At 38.1% G+C, this 17,616-nt stretch overlaps 1 protein-coding gene across 1 annotated transcript in view; it reads right to left on the bottom strand.

Moving 5' to 3' along the window:
* Positions 1-17,616, bottom strand: part of LOC111141432 (phospholipase C beta 1) — a 671,787-nt gene that overhangs the window by 173,322 nt on the left and 480,849 nt on the right. The window contains exon 10 of the mRNA XM_022493977.1: positions 3,460-3,606. Coding sequence (XP_022349685.1) covers positions 3,460-3,606 — 147 coding nt within the window. The remainder of the gene's footprint in view (positions 1-3,459; positions 3,607-17,616) is intronic.

The following is a 17,616-nucleotide window of genomic DNA, read 5'->3' as shown; positions in this document are numbered from 1 at the left end:
GCCCATATTAGAATTTATACATACATTTTTTTTTTTTTGTTAACTATATGGAATCTTCTTTTTAAATCCCTGTAGGAAAATGAAAAAATTTGACTGGTATTGGGATAAGGTGACACTGTGAAAATGTGGATTTATATAATGCAAACCTCAGTAAAATAATATATGGTTCAGAAAAGTGAGCAAGTTAAAAAAATAAAGAAAGATCAGGATATGGTTTCATATAGATAACATAGTTTTAAACCTGAATATTTGAAAATTTGTGATTCTAATACTACAAGAAATTGAATAGTGGGAGAGAGAATTGGTTTACTTGGTCAGAAATCATGTGTATCAGGTGATAGTGATATGAAACTTTTATTTTGAAATTGGAGATAGTTATTTGAGCTCTTTCTTCATCAAAAAAGAGAGTAGACCCTTCTCTTTCCTAGTAACTGAAAGTTCCAACTACGGATAACTATTAGCTATTAATATGCTAACACCCTAAAACCAAGCCAACACAATGAAGCCAAATTCTCAAACACATCTGTGCTTACCAAGTTATTCAGAGGAAGGGTGAATGAGTGACTCTGGAAGAAATTCACTGGATGAAAAATCCTTAATGAAATGCAGTTAAAAACAACAAAAAGGAATTGTAGAGAAAAACTGAACAGTATTCTGTAGTTTTATCATTCCTACTGAGACCAAATAATTTTCTTGGAGCTATTATTGTGTTGTTAGTAAAGCAAATGAATTAATTATGTATAATTTCATAGGTATCAAGATTGATAAAGAAAGCACAGTTATAGAATCGGAATTTAAATAAATTAGAAGATAGGAATGAAAATAGTTTTGTTAACTGGCACAGTTCAGACACAAATGTATCTTTTCTTGCTTTGTTCACTGAAATGGTCCAGAAATAATGTTCCATAGTGTGGGGTTCAAATTGCTGTTACCCATATGATTTTTTTTTTTTTTTCACTGAAGGAAGACAAAGTTCATTTGGGGAAAAGTCTGATTCTGTGGTGGTGCAGAAAGGAACAAGATGAGCCTGGAAGATCTTTATGTGCCAGAAAGCAAGGACATTTTCGAAGATCAATGGGTCACATCAAGAGACTATAGAAGCCATCGACCAAAACTGAGACAATTTGAGTACCGAAAAAAGAACACTGCCTGTGGTTGGTGAACCTACATAAGATCTGAAAACCATAAATCCATAAAGATAAGCAGAGAGACTGTATTCTGAGAGAAGGTAAAACTAGTAGATGGTGTATCCAGTTAGTCTTATTATTCAATCATTTTGCTACCATTGCTTCATTTATTATAAGACAAATAATATAAATACTCATGAATGTAAATACATCAGTTGGAAAGACTTAAAATGGACTCTTAGTAAAATTACTGCATGTCGTGACTTTCAGGCAGGTGAAACCATGTACGATGTCCAAAATTGAACTGAAAATATACATCTGTATTTTTAAGACTCTTGTGGTCCTAAGTATATGACAAATGCAAGATGCCGTCATCTGCCAGTCTTCACAGTTATATTGTTTAGGAGGCTATCAACTGAAAGATCTTAACTGAGGTTCTGTCAATCTCCTCAAACTTGGATGAGAAACAAGATTATGCCTTTAATTTAAACCTCTATGTAAAATGTAGTAATCTCTTCAGTTATAAATGCAGGTCACAAATCACAGCAGTACAAGCAGAACTGTGAGCCATGAGGAGAAATCATAGATATTTTCATATTATGTTCCATTGTTGCAAATAGTCACAATATTATTTATACTAGTATTTAAATTGTGCTTATAGAGATATGTCATTTTACCACACATCTTTTTTAATATTTGATAAAAATATTTTGTTGGAAATTATCTCCTCTTTCATTCTATATATTTTATTTTATGCATTTATCACTATACTTAGAAGGGTTCATTAACATTCACCAGAATGTTAAATTCATCAATGGTACCAAGTAAGATTAAGATTCCCCTGAGAAGATAAAAAATTAAAAATAGTTTGACACTCCTCCCAATGAGACCTATGGTCTATGTTTTCTGCCTTTGAGTCCAGGTAGGTTTGTGACTGTTTTGACAAATAAAGAAGTGACCACACAGAACTTCAGAGGTGAAGTATAACAAGGCAATTAAGCTTCCTCCTTGTTCTTTGGGACATCTGTTCTTGCAGCCATGTCTACCTATGCTGGGGCTGCCATGCTGTGAGGAAGCCCAAGCTACATGGTGAGGCTCTTACAGGCAAAAGATGAGTAGTCCTAACTGAGCTCAAGTTCCAGACATGTTGGAGAAGCATCCAGATGATTCCAGCACCCAATGTGTTTGCATTACTCCCAGGCACTTATTTGGCAGTTGAAGCCCAAGACACCAGGAAAGAGAGACAAGCCATCTCCTCTCATGCCCTCTTTGAATTCCTAACATACAGAAAATGGAGCAAAATAATATGGTGAGTGTTTTATGCCACTGAATTTTTCAGTGACTTATTATGCAACAAGAAATGACAAGAATAGAGGTTAGGATGAACCAAATATGAATCTAGTTAGTTTCTGGCATGCATCTCTCCCAGTAGATAATGCCAATTGAAACAAAACAGGCTGCCTGAGAGCCTCCTAGTTTTTATGGAGAACATACGACTGCATTTTGACTGACCAGAACTCAGACTATGTGGTTCTGTCATGATGCTCTCAGATTATACAAAAGCATCCTGAGATGGCTCACTCTTGCTGTCTGGAGGCTACTTTGCTCTCTCTGTCGCAGGCTCATTTTTATTCTAAGCTATTTTTTCACCGAGTGTGGGACACCAGGCCAATGCCCCATTTGATACCAATACAACATACATTTGTACTGGGATCAACGGATCGCCTTAAGGAATTTAGATGAAAGAACTGCTTATGTCTCATGTAACTGGGACTGTGAAATTCTCTTCGACACCCCTGAAAATACAATGCCTGGGTCTCCCTTGTCATTATATTCTTCTTAGCTTTGCCGATCTATCCTGCAACACAAACCACATACCCCTATTTACAACGAAGTATAGGTTGTCATTCAGGGTTAAATCTGTTTACATCTAAAGCTCCATTCTACCTTGGGCAAAATTAGCTATTTGCCTTGAAGTCATACATAAGTCTTGCATGCTTTGGAAATTTCCTGTACATGAAAACAGTCCAGAGTATTGCTAAAGGCTTGAAGTCCACTGAAGAGGCAGTTCAGTTACACAAAAATTCCATTGGCCCAAAGATATCAGATGTGATATGTTTTAGAAGACTTAAAAACTGGGGAAGAGATACTTTGCGAAGAAGTGATATGGCGTCTTACAGCCGGAAACTCTGCTCCCAGAGCTCAGTTCTCAGAGGTGTTTTACAGGAAATGAAAGAATACATGCCTTCCCTTCTGAACAACAGAAAGTAGGGGTTGGTGAAATTTGGGGAGACTGCCTAAAGTCATTGTCAGAGAACTATGAAATTTGTACCTGTGAGGTAGGTGTTGTGTGAGGAATTGATGAAATAGTGAGAGAGGGGCTGAGACATATCTTCATTCAAATCCAGTTTCTCAGGTGAAACGACTCCATTTTCTTCTCCACTCAGATAGCGCATAAAGCCATCCACTGATATCTGTCCTGGAGGAAATAAAGAGTTAAGAAGAATGTGAATGAGTCCTTTCTATGGAGTGCTGGTATCATGTCGCTTGAACTTCTTTTTTTTCTTTTTCCTGAAAACTCTGGTACATCCAAGGTAGAAGACAATAGCCACAATTGCATTTTAACATGGATAACAGAAGTCGAGGATTACATTATTTCACAATTTTCTACCAATGCCACAGAGAATGGAGAAAAATACATTTACATGAACCTCCCTGACTTTCAGAGGATTTAAATACCTAAATACCAATCTCTTGTTTTTAAATTAAATGGTTATCAACTTTATGGATGGACATCAAAATGTTATTAGCGCTTATCTCTGGGTAATACAATTAGGAGTGAATTTCCAAATTTTCTATTATTGTATATATGTTACTTTGATAATCAAAAAAGTTATTCATGAGTGGTTTTATTATTTAAAATAAAGCAGAAGTATTTTCAATTAATGATCTTTTTCTCTGAAACAGAAACTATAGATGATTACAAATGAGTCTGTCCTAGGAATAAAAAATCGAATGCTCAGAAACAAAGAGGTTTTTAAATTTCTTGTGTAGAATGACTTTACTTCAAATGGAAGAGCCATGACGCACACTTCAGTTTACTTGGACCCTATTTAGAATTTTTGATTTGTTGTAACCTCTCTGAAGTGACTAATGTTAAATATTGAGATAATCCTTTATCTTTATTGCAGTAATCTTTTTTTTTTAAACATTTTATTTATTTGACAGACAGAATACAAGTAGGCAGAGAGGCAGGCAGAGAGAGAGGGAGGGAAGCAGGCTCCCAACTGAGCAGAGAGCCCGATGTGGGGCTCGATCCCAGGACCCTGGGATCATGACCTGAGCTAAAGGCAGAGGCTTTAACCCACTGAGCCACCCAGGTGCCCCATATTGCAGTAATCTTTATGGAATGCCCAGAAAGGCCATCCTCACTCTTTTGATTCATTGCCACAAGTTTATTTCTTCAACCTTAACAATCAGAGCCTCCAAAACCCCAGCACATTTAAGAGCAGTGGAGACACTGCTTGTAAACATTGGAGGGTAGCATTTGTTTCTTCTTGTTGCAACAGTTTTATGTTAACATAATAGTGTTGTACGTTCACTGAAAAAAAAATTAGGCACTGAGATGAACAGAAAGGAAAACTAAAACTTTTCTAAACATGCCTAACTCTTTCTTCAGACCTAGGTGCTGTTAAGATCTTGGTGTATATGCTTCTAGGAAAAAAAAAAAAGGGTGTGTGTGTGTGTAATTTTTTATGAAGGTGCAATCATTTATTAATTTTATTAGATTAAACTTAATTGGAATAATAACCTTTGTATTGGTGGAACAATATATGATAAAAATTGTCATGTAATCTATAATATTTGTATTTTATATGTATAAAATTTGTATTTTATTTGTATTTTATTTGTATAAAATTTGTATTTTATATGTATAAATATGTAACCATAGCATGACTAAGTAATATTCCCTTATCATTGGACAATAAAGTTGTTTCTAATTTTTCACTAGAGTAAGTGACATTGTACTGAATACTCTGATGGTTAACTCTTTGTTCAAACCCTTAATTATTTCCTTAAGATGAATTCCCAGGAATACAACAGCTGGTTCAAGACAATGCATATTTTTAAGGCTTTTAGTATATATAACCAATTTGCTTTCTGTTAAAGTTCTAACAAGTTACTCTTTCATCAGTGTTTTTTTCCTTCTCTTCACCCCTACTCTAACCTTGTAGGTAAAAACATGATACATAATTATATTTTTATTGAACATTACTCTCAAATGATAAGAGGTATGTCATCTACAAGTGGCAAAGCTAGTGTTAACTATTTACCATAGTCTGAATCTTTTATTTATGTACTTATTTGACAGATAAAGAGAGCGTGTGAGAGGAGGGGCAGAGCAAGAGGGAAAAGGGGAGAGACAGATGCCTCCCTGAGCATGGAACATGATGTGGGGTTTGATCCTGGGACCCCAAGATTGCAACCTGATCCAAAATTAAGAGTCAGACACTTAACTGACTGAGCCACCCAGGAGCCACTGTAAATCTTTTCACATCTAATATATGTCTCAAAATAATTGATGAATATTTTTCCCAGTTCTGGGGAAACATAGCTAAATTGCCTTTATTATTTTCCAGGAATAAATAAACTAAAAAAATAAATTTGGTCATTGAGTCTTGATCTGCGGAGCTGGGTTTTATAAAAAGAGAAATCTTCCTAATCAAACTGAAATAGGAATAATAATCTGACTGTGAACTTCTTAAAAGTCAGCACTAATGTATACCTTGATAATTTCAGTAATGACAAAGGGAAAAAGTGTTAAGAAGTTCTAGTGCATTAGAAATAAGAAACAGGGCATGAAGGTCCTCATCCTGCTATGTTTGTATGAATTTTTTTTCAAGAGTTTATTTTTAAGTAGGATGCCTGGGTGGCTCAGTTGGTTGAGGAACTGCCTTCAGCTCAGGTCATGATCGTGGAGTCCTGGGATCGAGTCCCACATCAAGCTTCCTGCTCTGCAGGGAGTCTGGTTCTCCCTCTGACCCTCCCACTCTTATGCAGCTCTCATTCTCTCTCTCACTCAAATAAATAAAATCTTTTTAAAAAATAAGTTTATTTTTAAGTAATCCCTTTACCCAATGTGGGGCTCAAACTCATAACCCCGAGATCTAGAGCCTCATGCTCCCATGACCCAACCCACCAGGCTTTCCTGTTTGTGCACATTTTTAATAGATGCCACGGTTTGTGCCTCCAAATCACCATCACCTAACAAAGCAATTGTTCCGAACATGCTACTGTTGATGAGAACGCTTTGGGTACTGTGCCCGAAGCCTTGGTTTTAAAATTCATTTATGGTGAAATGCGTATATCCTTTCAGACTGGCTTCATTTTGGAAACAAACTAAAATCAATGCATGTACAGTCAAAGCTATTTCAATAGATGGCTTTAAAAACTATTCTGGAGTATCAAACTCATTAGAAATACATTTTAAAAAAAACCAATTTCGTCATTGTCCTCCTTTCTTTCTGTGACATGTCCATCTTGGCAGCTTCTCCCCTCCTTCTTTCCTTTCCTTCTTGCTTCTCTCATTACCTTCCACTTCTCTACCATCTTGTTTAACAAAGAGTCATCAAACGTCTGTCATGCGATGGGTCCACAGAAAAATAAAGCACCATGAAGCACCGCCTCTGTTCTGCCTTCACAGAACTCACAATCTCATAAAAGTAAGATCATTCATGCCTTGCAAACCGGGTGTGAGCTCCCCCAAAGCAGGGTGCGCATTTGTATCCTTGTCGTCCTGGAATCTACCACAGCGCTTTGTGCACCATAGGTGTTCAATCAGCCCTTTTGCGGGGGGTGGGGAGCTGATTAGTGATTCAAAATAGGAAATAAGTTCATTTCAAACTGGAAGATCACCAAGGAGAACATCATTTTGATTCCTTGGTCCGATCAGGTCAAATCATATGAAATTGCTAATGTTGGCATTTTTTAACCGAAGCCAATGACAATTTCATCCAGCTCAGTCCTAATTCCAGTTATTTCTCAGAGGACAGGGAGTCAAGGCAAGTGTCTTAGGGGCCAGCAAAGAAAAAGTAATGTGACTGATGGAATATTGTGCACACCAGGGGGCTGTGGAGTGTGGAAAGCTCACAAGTGTAACGCTCCTTCTGAAGGCATAGAAATGACAGCAATAAAATACTGTGGGACTAAACCAACTGTTTTCACGGTGTGGTAACTCTCAGGCTGTCATGTCTGATATCTTGCAGGAATAAATATCTTTTGGTCCGACCAGCGACTCTAGAGAGCATTTAAAACAAAACATGCCAATGTGATAAGGGTGACTAGTTTTGACTTGAACATTGATGCCCATGTATTGTGTCTAGTGCTTTCTGGAGGCTTATGTTGAGAAAAATTCTGAGCCACACTTATGACTGATTTTGGTATGTTTTATGGGTGCAGGACAGAGAAGTAGGGGGTACAAAAGCTACGTATTTGTTATTCTCAAGTGAGGATATTGTAATTAAGATCAAGTTATACTTCACTATATACCAAAGAACATGTGTCAAACTTGTATTTAATTCATTACTGAAAAAACTAGGAAAATGACAAAGCCAAAGAGGGCTATGAAACACTAAGGCATACATATGTGTGTGTCAGCACATTACCCAAATAAAAACCCCCAAACCTATAAAAATATTGCTAAATTATATATAAAGCTGATTAATGTTCTGTAGGTCAATTAAACATAAACTTTGGTTATCTTCTCTATCTTTATTATTTCATAGGAGTTGATTTTAACATAATGTTTTAGTTTAGATTAAAATCAGTAAAAAAAAAAAATAAGAGTTGAGTGAGTCAGTACTTGCAAGGACTATTTACAATTAATTTGGTCAAATAATTTAAGAAATCCCCCGTGAAGGAATTTACTTAACTTTGAATGAGAACAATGCAAGAGTTTGGAGGACAGCTCAGAATATGACTGCAGACTGCAGGTGAGTAGACACCTGGGAGCAATTTTTCAACTCCAAAGCTTGGCTTTGCTAGTAAAGGAGCCAATATGCAAGGCTTCTGATGCATCAAATGACTAGGCAGAGATATGCCAAACTCAAGAAAAGTCAATGAAACAGTAAGGATAAGACATAGCAGGCTTATAAGTCATGAGGGTCAGGAGTACATTTGCAAAGATGCAGATTTTTTTTGGCATAAGTTAACTTAAAAAATAATTCTGACTGGCTCTGGGACAGAAAGCACACTTTTAGAGGATTTTCCTTTGTTGCATATGACCTACAGCTGGATTACTGCTATTGACTTAAATGTGTCAGTCCTTTCTCCAACAACCTTGCACTGTTTTTGCAAAACTGCTTAAAATTTTTTTTCCTGGCCCATTGAGGAGCATAGAAAAATGAAAAACCTTGAGAGTTAGGATAGGAAACATTGCTTTTCTAAAAAAAAAAAAAAAAAAAAAAAAATTAGTAACAGAACAAGAAATCTAGCTTCCATTTCTGTCAGCAGTAACTGATCGGGGACAAATTCCTCAACCACAGGCTGGGTAAACTATATGGGCTCTTAAGTCTCTTCTCCCTCTAAACCTCAGTGAGTTCAAGTAGTTTAATATGTTAGGGATGATTACTAGCTAAATTAAAACAAACTGTCCCATAATAGGATGACATTAGAAAACAACAAATCACAACTAAAAGCAATGCTACAATTTTCTGGAATAAAACCAAGAAGAGAAGTCCAGAAGGATGAGGCCAGCTTGCAAAGGCTACAAATAAAGCTCCTTACATATTTTCTTAATAGAAGATTGGTACATTTCCAATTGGACATGTCACTCATATCATGGCACCTACCAAAGTAGGAAAAATAGAATACCCTTAAGGAATAGGAAAATGCTGCTCTATGAAACTTTTCTGTTCAGAAGCTCTGGTGTCCAATGAGAAAGGAAACTGGTGAGGCATGAGTGGAAAGATCTGACTTCAGTGGGGAGAAACAATCTTGAAAGAGATAAAAGAGGCAAGTGGCATGACAAAACGATGTTCCCTAAGGGCCATTCATAATTCTTCAGCGATTTCTTTGTTGCAAAGAAACTGCCATGCATTGTTGCACAAATGTCATGGCCAGCAACGATACCTCTGCCTCCTTCTGCTTCCCTCCCTTCCATGGGGCAGATAATGACTGAGGCTCCTCTGGTGTCCTCCTGAACATTTCAGGAAGACAGAAATTTGAAACTCTGCTGTGACAAGATGAGATCTTCCAGGGATGCTTTAAAACCATTGGTGTGTCCAGTGACCCTCAGCTGGATTTTTCTCACGCTTACAAGTGCACATGCAAATGCTCCTGTATATTTATGAGGCACAAGCTATTCTGATGCCGTCTCCAAACCTGGGGACATCCAATGGCTTTTGGGAAAAATTAAGAGTAAGGAGGATCTGTGTCCACAAAAGGGAGCTCTGGAGACCACAACAGAAAGGTCTATCAAGAGCTTGGTGGACTGGTTCTTTCACCTTCTCAAGTCCTGGCTTCTAGAAAGCTAGATCAACAGAACTTTCTCCCTTGAATACCTGTTCCAGGCATCTAAGAAAAGATGGTTCAGATCGAATCTCTCCAGGAAGAACAAAAATCTTGACCTTACCTGAAGTTGGGGCACCACTTGGTGGTGGTTATTAATGAGCACATTTGTAGTGAGGGCCTAACTCTGTGTGTTAGAAGTTGAGAATAATGAGGATGTGTACATCAGCGTCCTGACCTTCAAGACTTAAAAAACATAGCACGTAGAATTCTTTTTTGATGCCCTTTGATGTGCAGTTCAGGTTACTTTCAGTTGGGGTGATATCCTACTGTACACGTAGCTAAAGAGTTTGGAGTCCCATTTAGCAAACTCATAATTACATGTTGGCTACATAGGAACCTTCTGGTCCAACTCATTGTGGTCCAGTTTTGTTCCATTTACTCTTTTACCATTCCGGTGCCCAGGTCTGGCAGAAGATAGAGGAGAATTGGCTGAATGTGGCCAGTTGGTGGAGTGGCAAAGGTAGTTAAGGAGCCACCCCACTGTTTTGCTTCTGATGTACAGACACTAATGCAAGAGATGTCTGGGGGAAAACAGCATGGTCCACAAGCAATAGGCAAGGGTTGCTTTCTAAATTTAGATCTCTTTCATAGCTACTGCCCAGAACCACTTCTACTCTGATGGAGAGTAGAAATAAGCCCCCTCATTTTCCCTTGTTAGAAGCAAATGGTTCCCGATCTTTTTGTTGATACTTTTGGTATTTACCCCTATGTCTCAAAATAATGTTTGTAGTACTATTTTTTGACTTCCTGCCATGGGACTTGAGGATAGTGCTCTTTCTTTACTTTACCCCACAGCACATGTACACATTCTTCTCATCCTTTTGAGATAGTTACATTGTAGTTTAGTTAGATCAGTATTCAGTGCTTATATTATCATGACTATGTATTCTATTCAGGGCTGAGTCACGTAGTAAACCAATAATTATTTTTCTTTCCACGCACAATTTAAAATTTTCCCTGTAGTTAATAATTGTCTTGTTTTGTCATTTGCTTAATTTCTTTGCATGTATCTTGAATCCAACTCAAATGCTCCATCAGTTATCTAAACCTCTTTGCAATATGTTCAAATATAACACATATGCTCCCAGTTTCACTTTCTTGAAGAAGTCTTTTTGAAGTCTTATGACCTACTCCAATCTAGATTGATTAATTTCCATTTCTTTCACCTCTATTCTTTGTTGTTCTTTAATTTTTTTTTTTTTTTGTATATCATGTCTTCCTCTTTCATAGTTAGCCTTTTCATTTTAGTGGCAGCACAATTGTCAGTAGACTCCTGAGAAAGTGTTCATGAGTGTGAAAATTTTCGAGCCTTGTATGTCTAAAATGGCTTCATGACACTCACAGACTTGATTACTAGTTTAGCTGGATATAATAGTCTAGGTTGGAAAAAATTTCTTTTAAATTTTTGTGGGAAGTTTTGCTTCATTGTCTTTTAGCTTCTAGTGTGGTTATTAAGAGATCTGAAGACTTACTGATTCACCATCCTTAAAACAGTTATGTGGCCTATTTAAAAAAATTGTTTATTTTCTCTTCCTGGAAATTTTTAGCATCTTATTCAGTCCCAGTTTCCTGAAATTTTGCAACACTGTGCTTTGGTATAAGCTGATCTTTGTCTTCTATGCTGGGCACTCTTTGACCCCTTTTAGTATGAAAGCTATTATCCTTTTATTTGAACATTTCATGAATAATCTTTATGATAATTTCCTCTGTTTTTTCTTTCTGGAACATTATTTGGGCAAATTTTGCATTTTAATACATCCTCTCTTCTATTTTTAATTTTATTTCTTTTTCTACTTTCTGGGAGGTTTCCTCAGCTTTTTTCCCAACACTTCTTTTAGTGTTGTTTCTCCTGTCTTTTTTTTCAATGTCTAAGAGCCAGTTTGTGTTCTCTGACATTTCTTTAAAAAACAGCATTGTGTTCTTTTTCAATAGTGCAATACGTTGTTATCTTTCTAAGGATATAAATAATATATGTATAATTAAAGTTTTTCTTCTCACTACATAACCATTATTTTGTCCAAAGTTACATATTTTCCTTATTTCTACTTTTTTTTTTTTAAAGATCTTACTTATTTATTTGAGAGAGAGTGAGCAAAAAAGAGAGAGAGAGAAGGAGCAGGGGGAGGGGCAGAAGGAGAGGGGGAAGCAGACTCCCCACTGAGCAGGGAGCTGGACATGGGGCTCAATTCTAGGACTCCAGGTTCATGACCTGAGCTAAAAGCAGAGCCTTAACTGACTGAGCCACCCAGGTGCCCTTCCTTATTTCTATTTAAGAAAAAAAAAAGAAAGAAAATTTTCTTCATATGTTCAGTAATTTTTAGTTTTCTGTTTATATTTCAAATTGGTAAACTAAAAAGTTTGATTGGATTTTTGAATGCATCTGGATAACTGACTATAAATTGAAAATAAATTTTCATTGTAGAGGGATCATTCTTTGTGTCTTTGGAGCAACCCCTAACGTTAGTACCGTTAGGTCTTTCATCTTGGGCTGATCAGAGTCCTGAGAGAAGATCTATCTAATCACTTGCCAAGAGAGTGGAGGCCTGCACATCAGCACTCCAGATCACATGGGGAAAGATGGAGGGAGGACTCAGTACTCAGTAAGTTTATGTACACATAAAATATGTAACTTTATCTCCTTGCTTTCAGTGTGGCAACCCTTCCTTCATCTGGTACTGTGCCATCTTCAGACCCTCTGTTCTCTTGTCTCCAGAGAGTAAACCTTCAGTCTTTATCCAGGTGGGAGTTCTGACTATTCCTTAAACAATAGTTAACTAGTCCTCCTTATTTTAGGCTAAACCCATGTTCAGATGAACCTAAGATCATCCGTTTTTAAGACTTTTAAGTGTTCATGGAATAACTCAGATTGGTCCCCAGCTATTCACATGTCAGATCATGATCATTTTTCTTAGAACTGTTATAGCTATAAGTACATAGCTAGCTGCCAACATTATGTAATTATTATCCCTTAACCTATTGTCTCCACCCTTCCCATATTATGCCTTTAAGAAATATTTCCTTTGATGCAATTTTAGTTGGTTTAAAGAGAATTTAATTTAGATGAATGTATTCAGACCATCAGATTTCTCCTGATATTACATGATTTTTCTACTACACCAGACTACAGAATTTTTAAGTTTAAAAAGTCAGATTTCACATGCTTTATCACTTTATCCTACTACTTTTAGGTTAAAATTGAATCGGATGGGAGGAACTGAAGGTCTTCTGTTATAGACCTACTCTGCCTGGTCAGAGACTTTTCACAGGTCTCCCTAGTTTTCTTTAATTTACATCTTTCTAGTGAAGAGTAAGCAGTGACTAATATTTCATCACAGAAGGCATTAGATGGGTCATTTGTCAGTCAGGTTTTTCTCAGGTAGAGAGTAGTCAGAGTCACAGAAGCAGTCTGAGCTCTCAGGTACTTATCAGCTAGAAATGTGCTTGGTCCCCTTGGTTTCTCTTACCAACCTCATAAGGCTGCTGGTGTGGAACAGGTATGGGAGTGTGTGTAAGGACAGGTCAATGTCCACAAGTTTCTAAGGCAGTCATGACAGAAACAAGCTGGCCCTTGATTTTATGAATGTCAGTGAATTTTCCAGCTCCCCTTATGGTGGTCCTGGGATGTGTCCCTCATGATTTCATTCAATCAGAAGAAAATACCATCCAGATTTAATTTGATTTAATGTAATTCTATTTCCCAAGTCTCTCATGTAAAATTACAATTTGACTTCAAAGCACTGCCTGAGAAATTATCTGATTAAATCTTAAAAAAAACTATTTAAGGAGACTTCTGGAACTAAATTCTAAGGCAGCTGAAATAAATTGCTTATTCAATTCTGGGGTAGTTGGGAGTATTTAACAGATGAGAGATTTCCTCTCTTCCTTTCCAAGTCCTCTCACCCTTCTCCAGTACACACAGCAACAAAATATTCTAACTTTGCCCCAGGGAAGAGAGATTTGGCAGAGAAGGGAGAGCTAAGGGACATCTTTTCTTACTGGTTTGAGGGCACTCTTTGATTAAGACTTACTTGCCCCAAGTTTTGGGGAAGCTCCAGATAAGTATGATGTCCTGAAGAGAGAAGGCTATGACTCTTCCTGGAGATGCTCCAGAAAGTTCCAAGCTCTGGTGTTCCCCGGTGGCTAGAAACAGCAGAATGATTTTTATTTCCTCCCTCTGCTTAGCCCCTGGCAGATGCACTAATCAGACAGCATTAAATGTCTAAAGCCATCAAAAGGACCAGAAAGAGGGGGCTAGGGTAATTCAGAATAGGGCAAATCAATTCTTTTTCTTTTTTTTTTTTTTTAAAGATTATTATTTATTTATTTGACAGACAGAGATCACAAGTAGGCAGAGAGGCAGGCAGAGAGAGAGGAAGGGAAGCAGGCTCCCTGCTGAGCAGAGAGCCCGATGTGGGGCTCGATTCCAGGACCCTGAAATCATGACCTGAGCTGAAAGCAGAGGCTTAACCCACTGAGCCACCCAGGTGCCCCAGGGCAAATCAATTCTTAAACAATAGAAGAGTTGATTGTATTTCATTACTCTGCAATGACAAGTTACCCACCTTGTCAACACCCTCTCTTAACTTCTTTGTTCAGCCCTGGTAGAATTTCTTTTTAAATTCCCAAGTAAGAAGCATATCTGAAATAAATCCATAGGTCCTCATCTTCTACCTATAAGCTTATGAAAGTGATTTTTGTTAAGGTCCGGTAACCCAAGCTAATGTTCTTCTGTGCACTGAGACTTCTGGGCCTGGGGGTGAGTCCTCAGCCCCATACTTTCTCAAGATACTTTTTAGGAGCTACATGACCAGGGGAAGAAAAAGTATAGCAGGGCATGCTTAAAAGCTGATCTCTAAATAGAATTCATGGCACATTACTAAGGTGCCATGAAAGTCCCACTGTCAGACTCTTTTCTGTTGAGTTTGTGTTTTTTGTCAGGTTGGTTACCTTGGTAATGACCCCATCATGGCATCAAAGCACTACCATGGAACTGTTCCTGAGCTAGACCTAAAGGTAGATGGAAGGTGGCGGCAACAAAAGGCTCAAGAAAAAAATTATGCCATGGAGCTTCAAGGAAAGAAAATATAATGGTGTATTTACAAACACAGTATTTTTTCTTATTAATGGATTCTGACTTGAAAGGAAGTATTTTATATAAGTGCAAGCAGGATATGAAAGGTAGAGAGAACCAGCCTTTGAAGAGCTCCTTGAATTGAATCTATTTCCAGCATATTATTTCACAAACCTTTCTAAACTGTTTAGTATATATAAATATTCACTAATTTCACCCTCATAACTCTGTGAAGTGGGTAATACTTTTTACGTCCAATTTATTGATGAGAAACCTGAGGCACATAGTTTGCCTAATGTCACACAGCTTACCAGAGGATAAAATGGGATTGGAACCCAGGTAGTCAGGCTTTGTGTTCTGTGCTGTTAACTACTATGTTATCCTGCTGTAGAGGACACCATACATAATCTGGGAGAAGGTAAATAATGACAAAAATATCACCATTGCCATCATCATCACTGGAGAAGGAGCTACCCTCACTTGAGCACTGACCATCTGTTAGGCACAGATATCCTACAAGAAAAATCCCATCCTATTTTCAGTTGAATAAACTGAAGCTTAGAGAGGTAAGTCGCTTGTTTGAGGTCACAGGGGTGTACAGTGCGAGTGCTAGATCCGGGCCCATGGCGGGGAATGAAGAGAGACAGATGGTTGGGGGTAAGACTGAAGCTGTCTATCCCCCTAACTTTCCCAGCACTGGCCCGGAGGAGGGACACAGATGATGAAAAGGAGAGGGTCTTGCCTCCATGGCAGTTAGCTTTATCTGGCTCCTGGATTAGTCCTAAAAATAGCCCTGAATGTGACCAAGGAAGAGTTTACCCCCCCCATGATTTACTTATCTCTCTAAAACGTGTGACTTTAATCTGTTAAAAGAAGCTGGGCTCAGGCAGGACAAGTGACCCATCTGGCAGAGGCGTGAGGATTAGCTCTTTGATTCAGATTTGTCTGTCAAGGTCTAAAATTCTTTTTCAGACTTCATTTACATTCTAAACTCTGCCAGTGATTTAAAGCCTTCCTCTAGCATTTTTATAACTTGTAAGTTTGACTTTAAGGAAGAAAAATAAAATACAACAGGAAACGTGTTAGGCCAATGTGAAGACCAGAGAAATGCTCAACAGAAGATGTGGCATTATTTTGTGGGTTAGGGAAAAAGAAAAACAAAAAAACAGGTTAGCTTAAAAAAAAAAAAAATTGCCAAACACATGCAAATAACATCTTTCAAAGCCTACAGACACAGAGAAATTTCTACGAATTCAGTCTTAGAAGACAGATGGCCTATAAGTCCACACAAAGTCATCACACAGTCGAGATGGGCAAACTGGACAATGTGTCTGCCACCTAGCATGGCCACCAGCCTCATTCTGCGGAGCCAAATGCCAATTAGACAGGATCTGGCACTCAAATGCTCGGATGTCACTGGGATTAGGTGGTTGAGAAGCCATTCAGCATTATTCAATCCCCACTCTTAATGTCATGATACCAGAGCAAGTTGGAACGCTACTGGTCCAATGGCTTAACACCTCCCATGTCACTTCCAAGCACAGCGCAGAAAAGCTATTCCTTTGGCTCATGCTGCTGTAACCTTTGTGCAAGTTCTGCTAGACCAGCTCAGAGAAAGTAAGTGCAGACGGCTTGACTATGCCATGGTTCACCAAAGTCTATTTGTCTGCTTTCAGAAATCATCTATTAAATGACCCCTTTTCAAGAACCTTTGCTTGGGCACAAACTTTCCTACGACACTTGCCAACTAACTGTGCTTTTGTAGAGGAAATGTACTTGGCTGGTTTCTTTATCTGTTTGTTTTCCAACCCTGGAGTCCATGTTACAGACTCTCATTCCATCTCCGTTGAAAATCTGTTCAATTGCCATAAGTATGTACAAATACAAGTCCACAATACTGTGTGACAATGTCCACGAAATGACTACATGCTCTCAAAATCCTTTACGGATGAACCTCTCACCCAGCTGTCCTGGCTTTCAGAGTCCCCAAAGTTTCCCTTGCACTCAGTTGAACTTGTTGATGTGGTTTGTGTGAAAGTTCTTAATAATAACACCTAAATTCGAGTTAACACTTCCCGTTTATCAAAATGTTCTCACATCTGCGAGTTTATTTACTCCTCATTATTCTGTTTGGGAGGTAAGAGAGAGTTTTAGTATTTAACATGACAGAGAAACAAGCTCTGCCCCAGTGAGATTAAACAGTCCTTTTAAATGGCTGTGGTTAGGTAAGGACAGAATCCATATTAGAATCTTAATCTCTTTGTTTGTTTTTGTTTTTGTATATTTGTTTTACAGAACTGCACTGTATTTATTGAAAAAAATCCATGAACAAGTGGACCCACACAGTTCAAACTCATGTCGTTCAAGGGTCAACTATACACATCTTTACCCTAGAACCTTGAGCTCTTAGACACAGGCATGGAGTCTTCACGCAGGAGTTGTGTAAGTCCTGATGTATTGTTAAGGGTTAGAGGTTCTCTGATGGCTGGGAACAGTTTGTTACATTTTATTAGTGTGGTGTCATATTGCTTTATCAGAGGAGACCCTTTTCAATGGTTTAAGACCATAAAGCAAAGGAGGCAAAATGTTCTAGATTCCTAACCAGAATGTTATGTTCCATGGTCAGGCTAAACGTTTGCTTTTCTTTTTCTTTTTTTTTTTTAAGATTTTATTTATTTATTTGACAGACAGAGAGCACAAGTAGGCAGAGAGGCAGGCAGAAAGAGAGTTGGAGGCAGGCTGAGCAGAGAGCCCAATGTGGGGCTCGATCCCAGGACCCTGGGATCATGACCTGAGCCAAAGGCAGAGGCTTAACCCAGAGCCACCCAGGGCCCCTCGACGTTGGCT

This window comes from Enhydra lutris, unplaced genomic scaffold (genome assembly GCF_002288905.1).
Source record: "Enhydra lutris kenyoni isolate GAN:26980312 unplaced genomic scaffold, ASM228890v2 scaffoldscaffold6, whole genome shotgun sequence".
NCBI lineage: Eukaryota > Metazoa > Chordata > Mammalia > Carnivora > Mustelidae > Enhydra > Enhydra lutris.
Note: the sequence above shows the minus strand (reverse complement) of the source record. Positions and strands in the feature narration are given on the sequence as shown.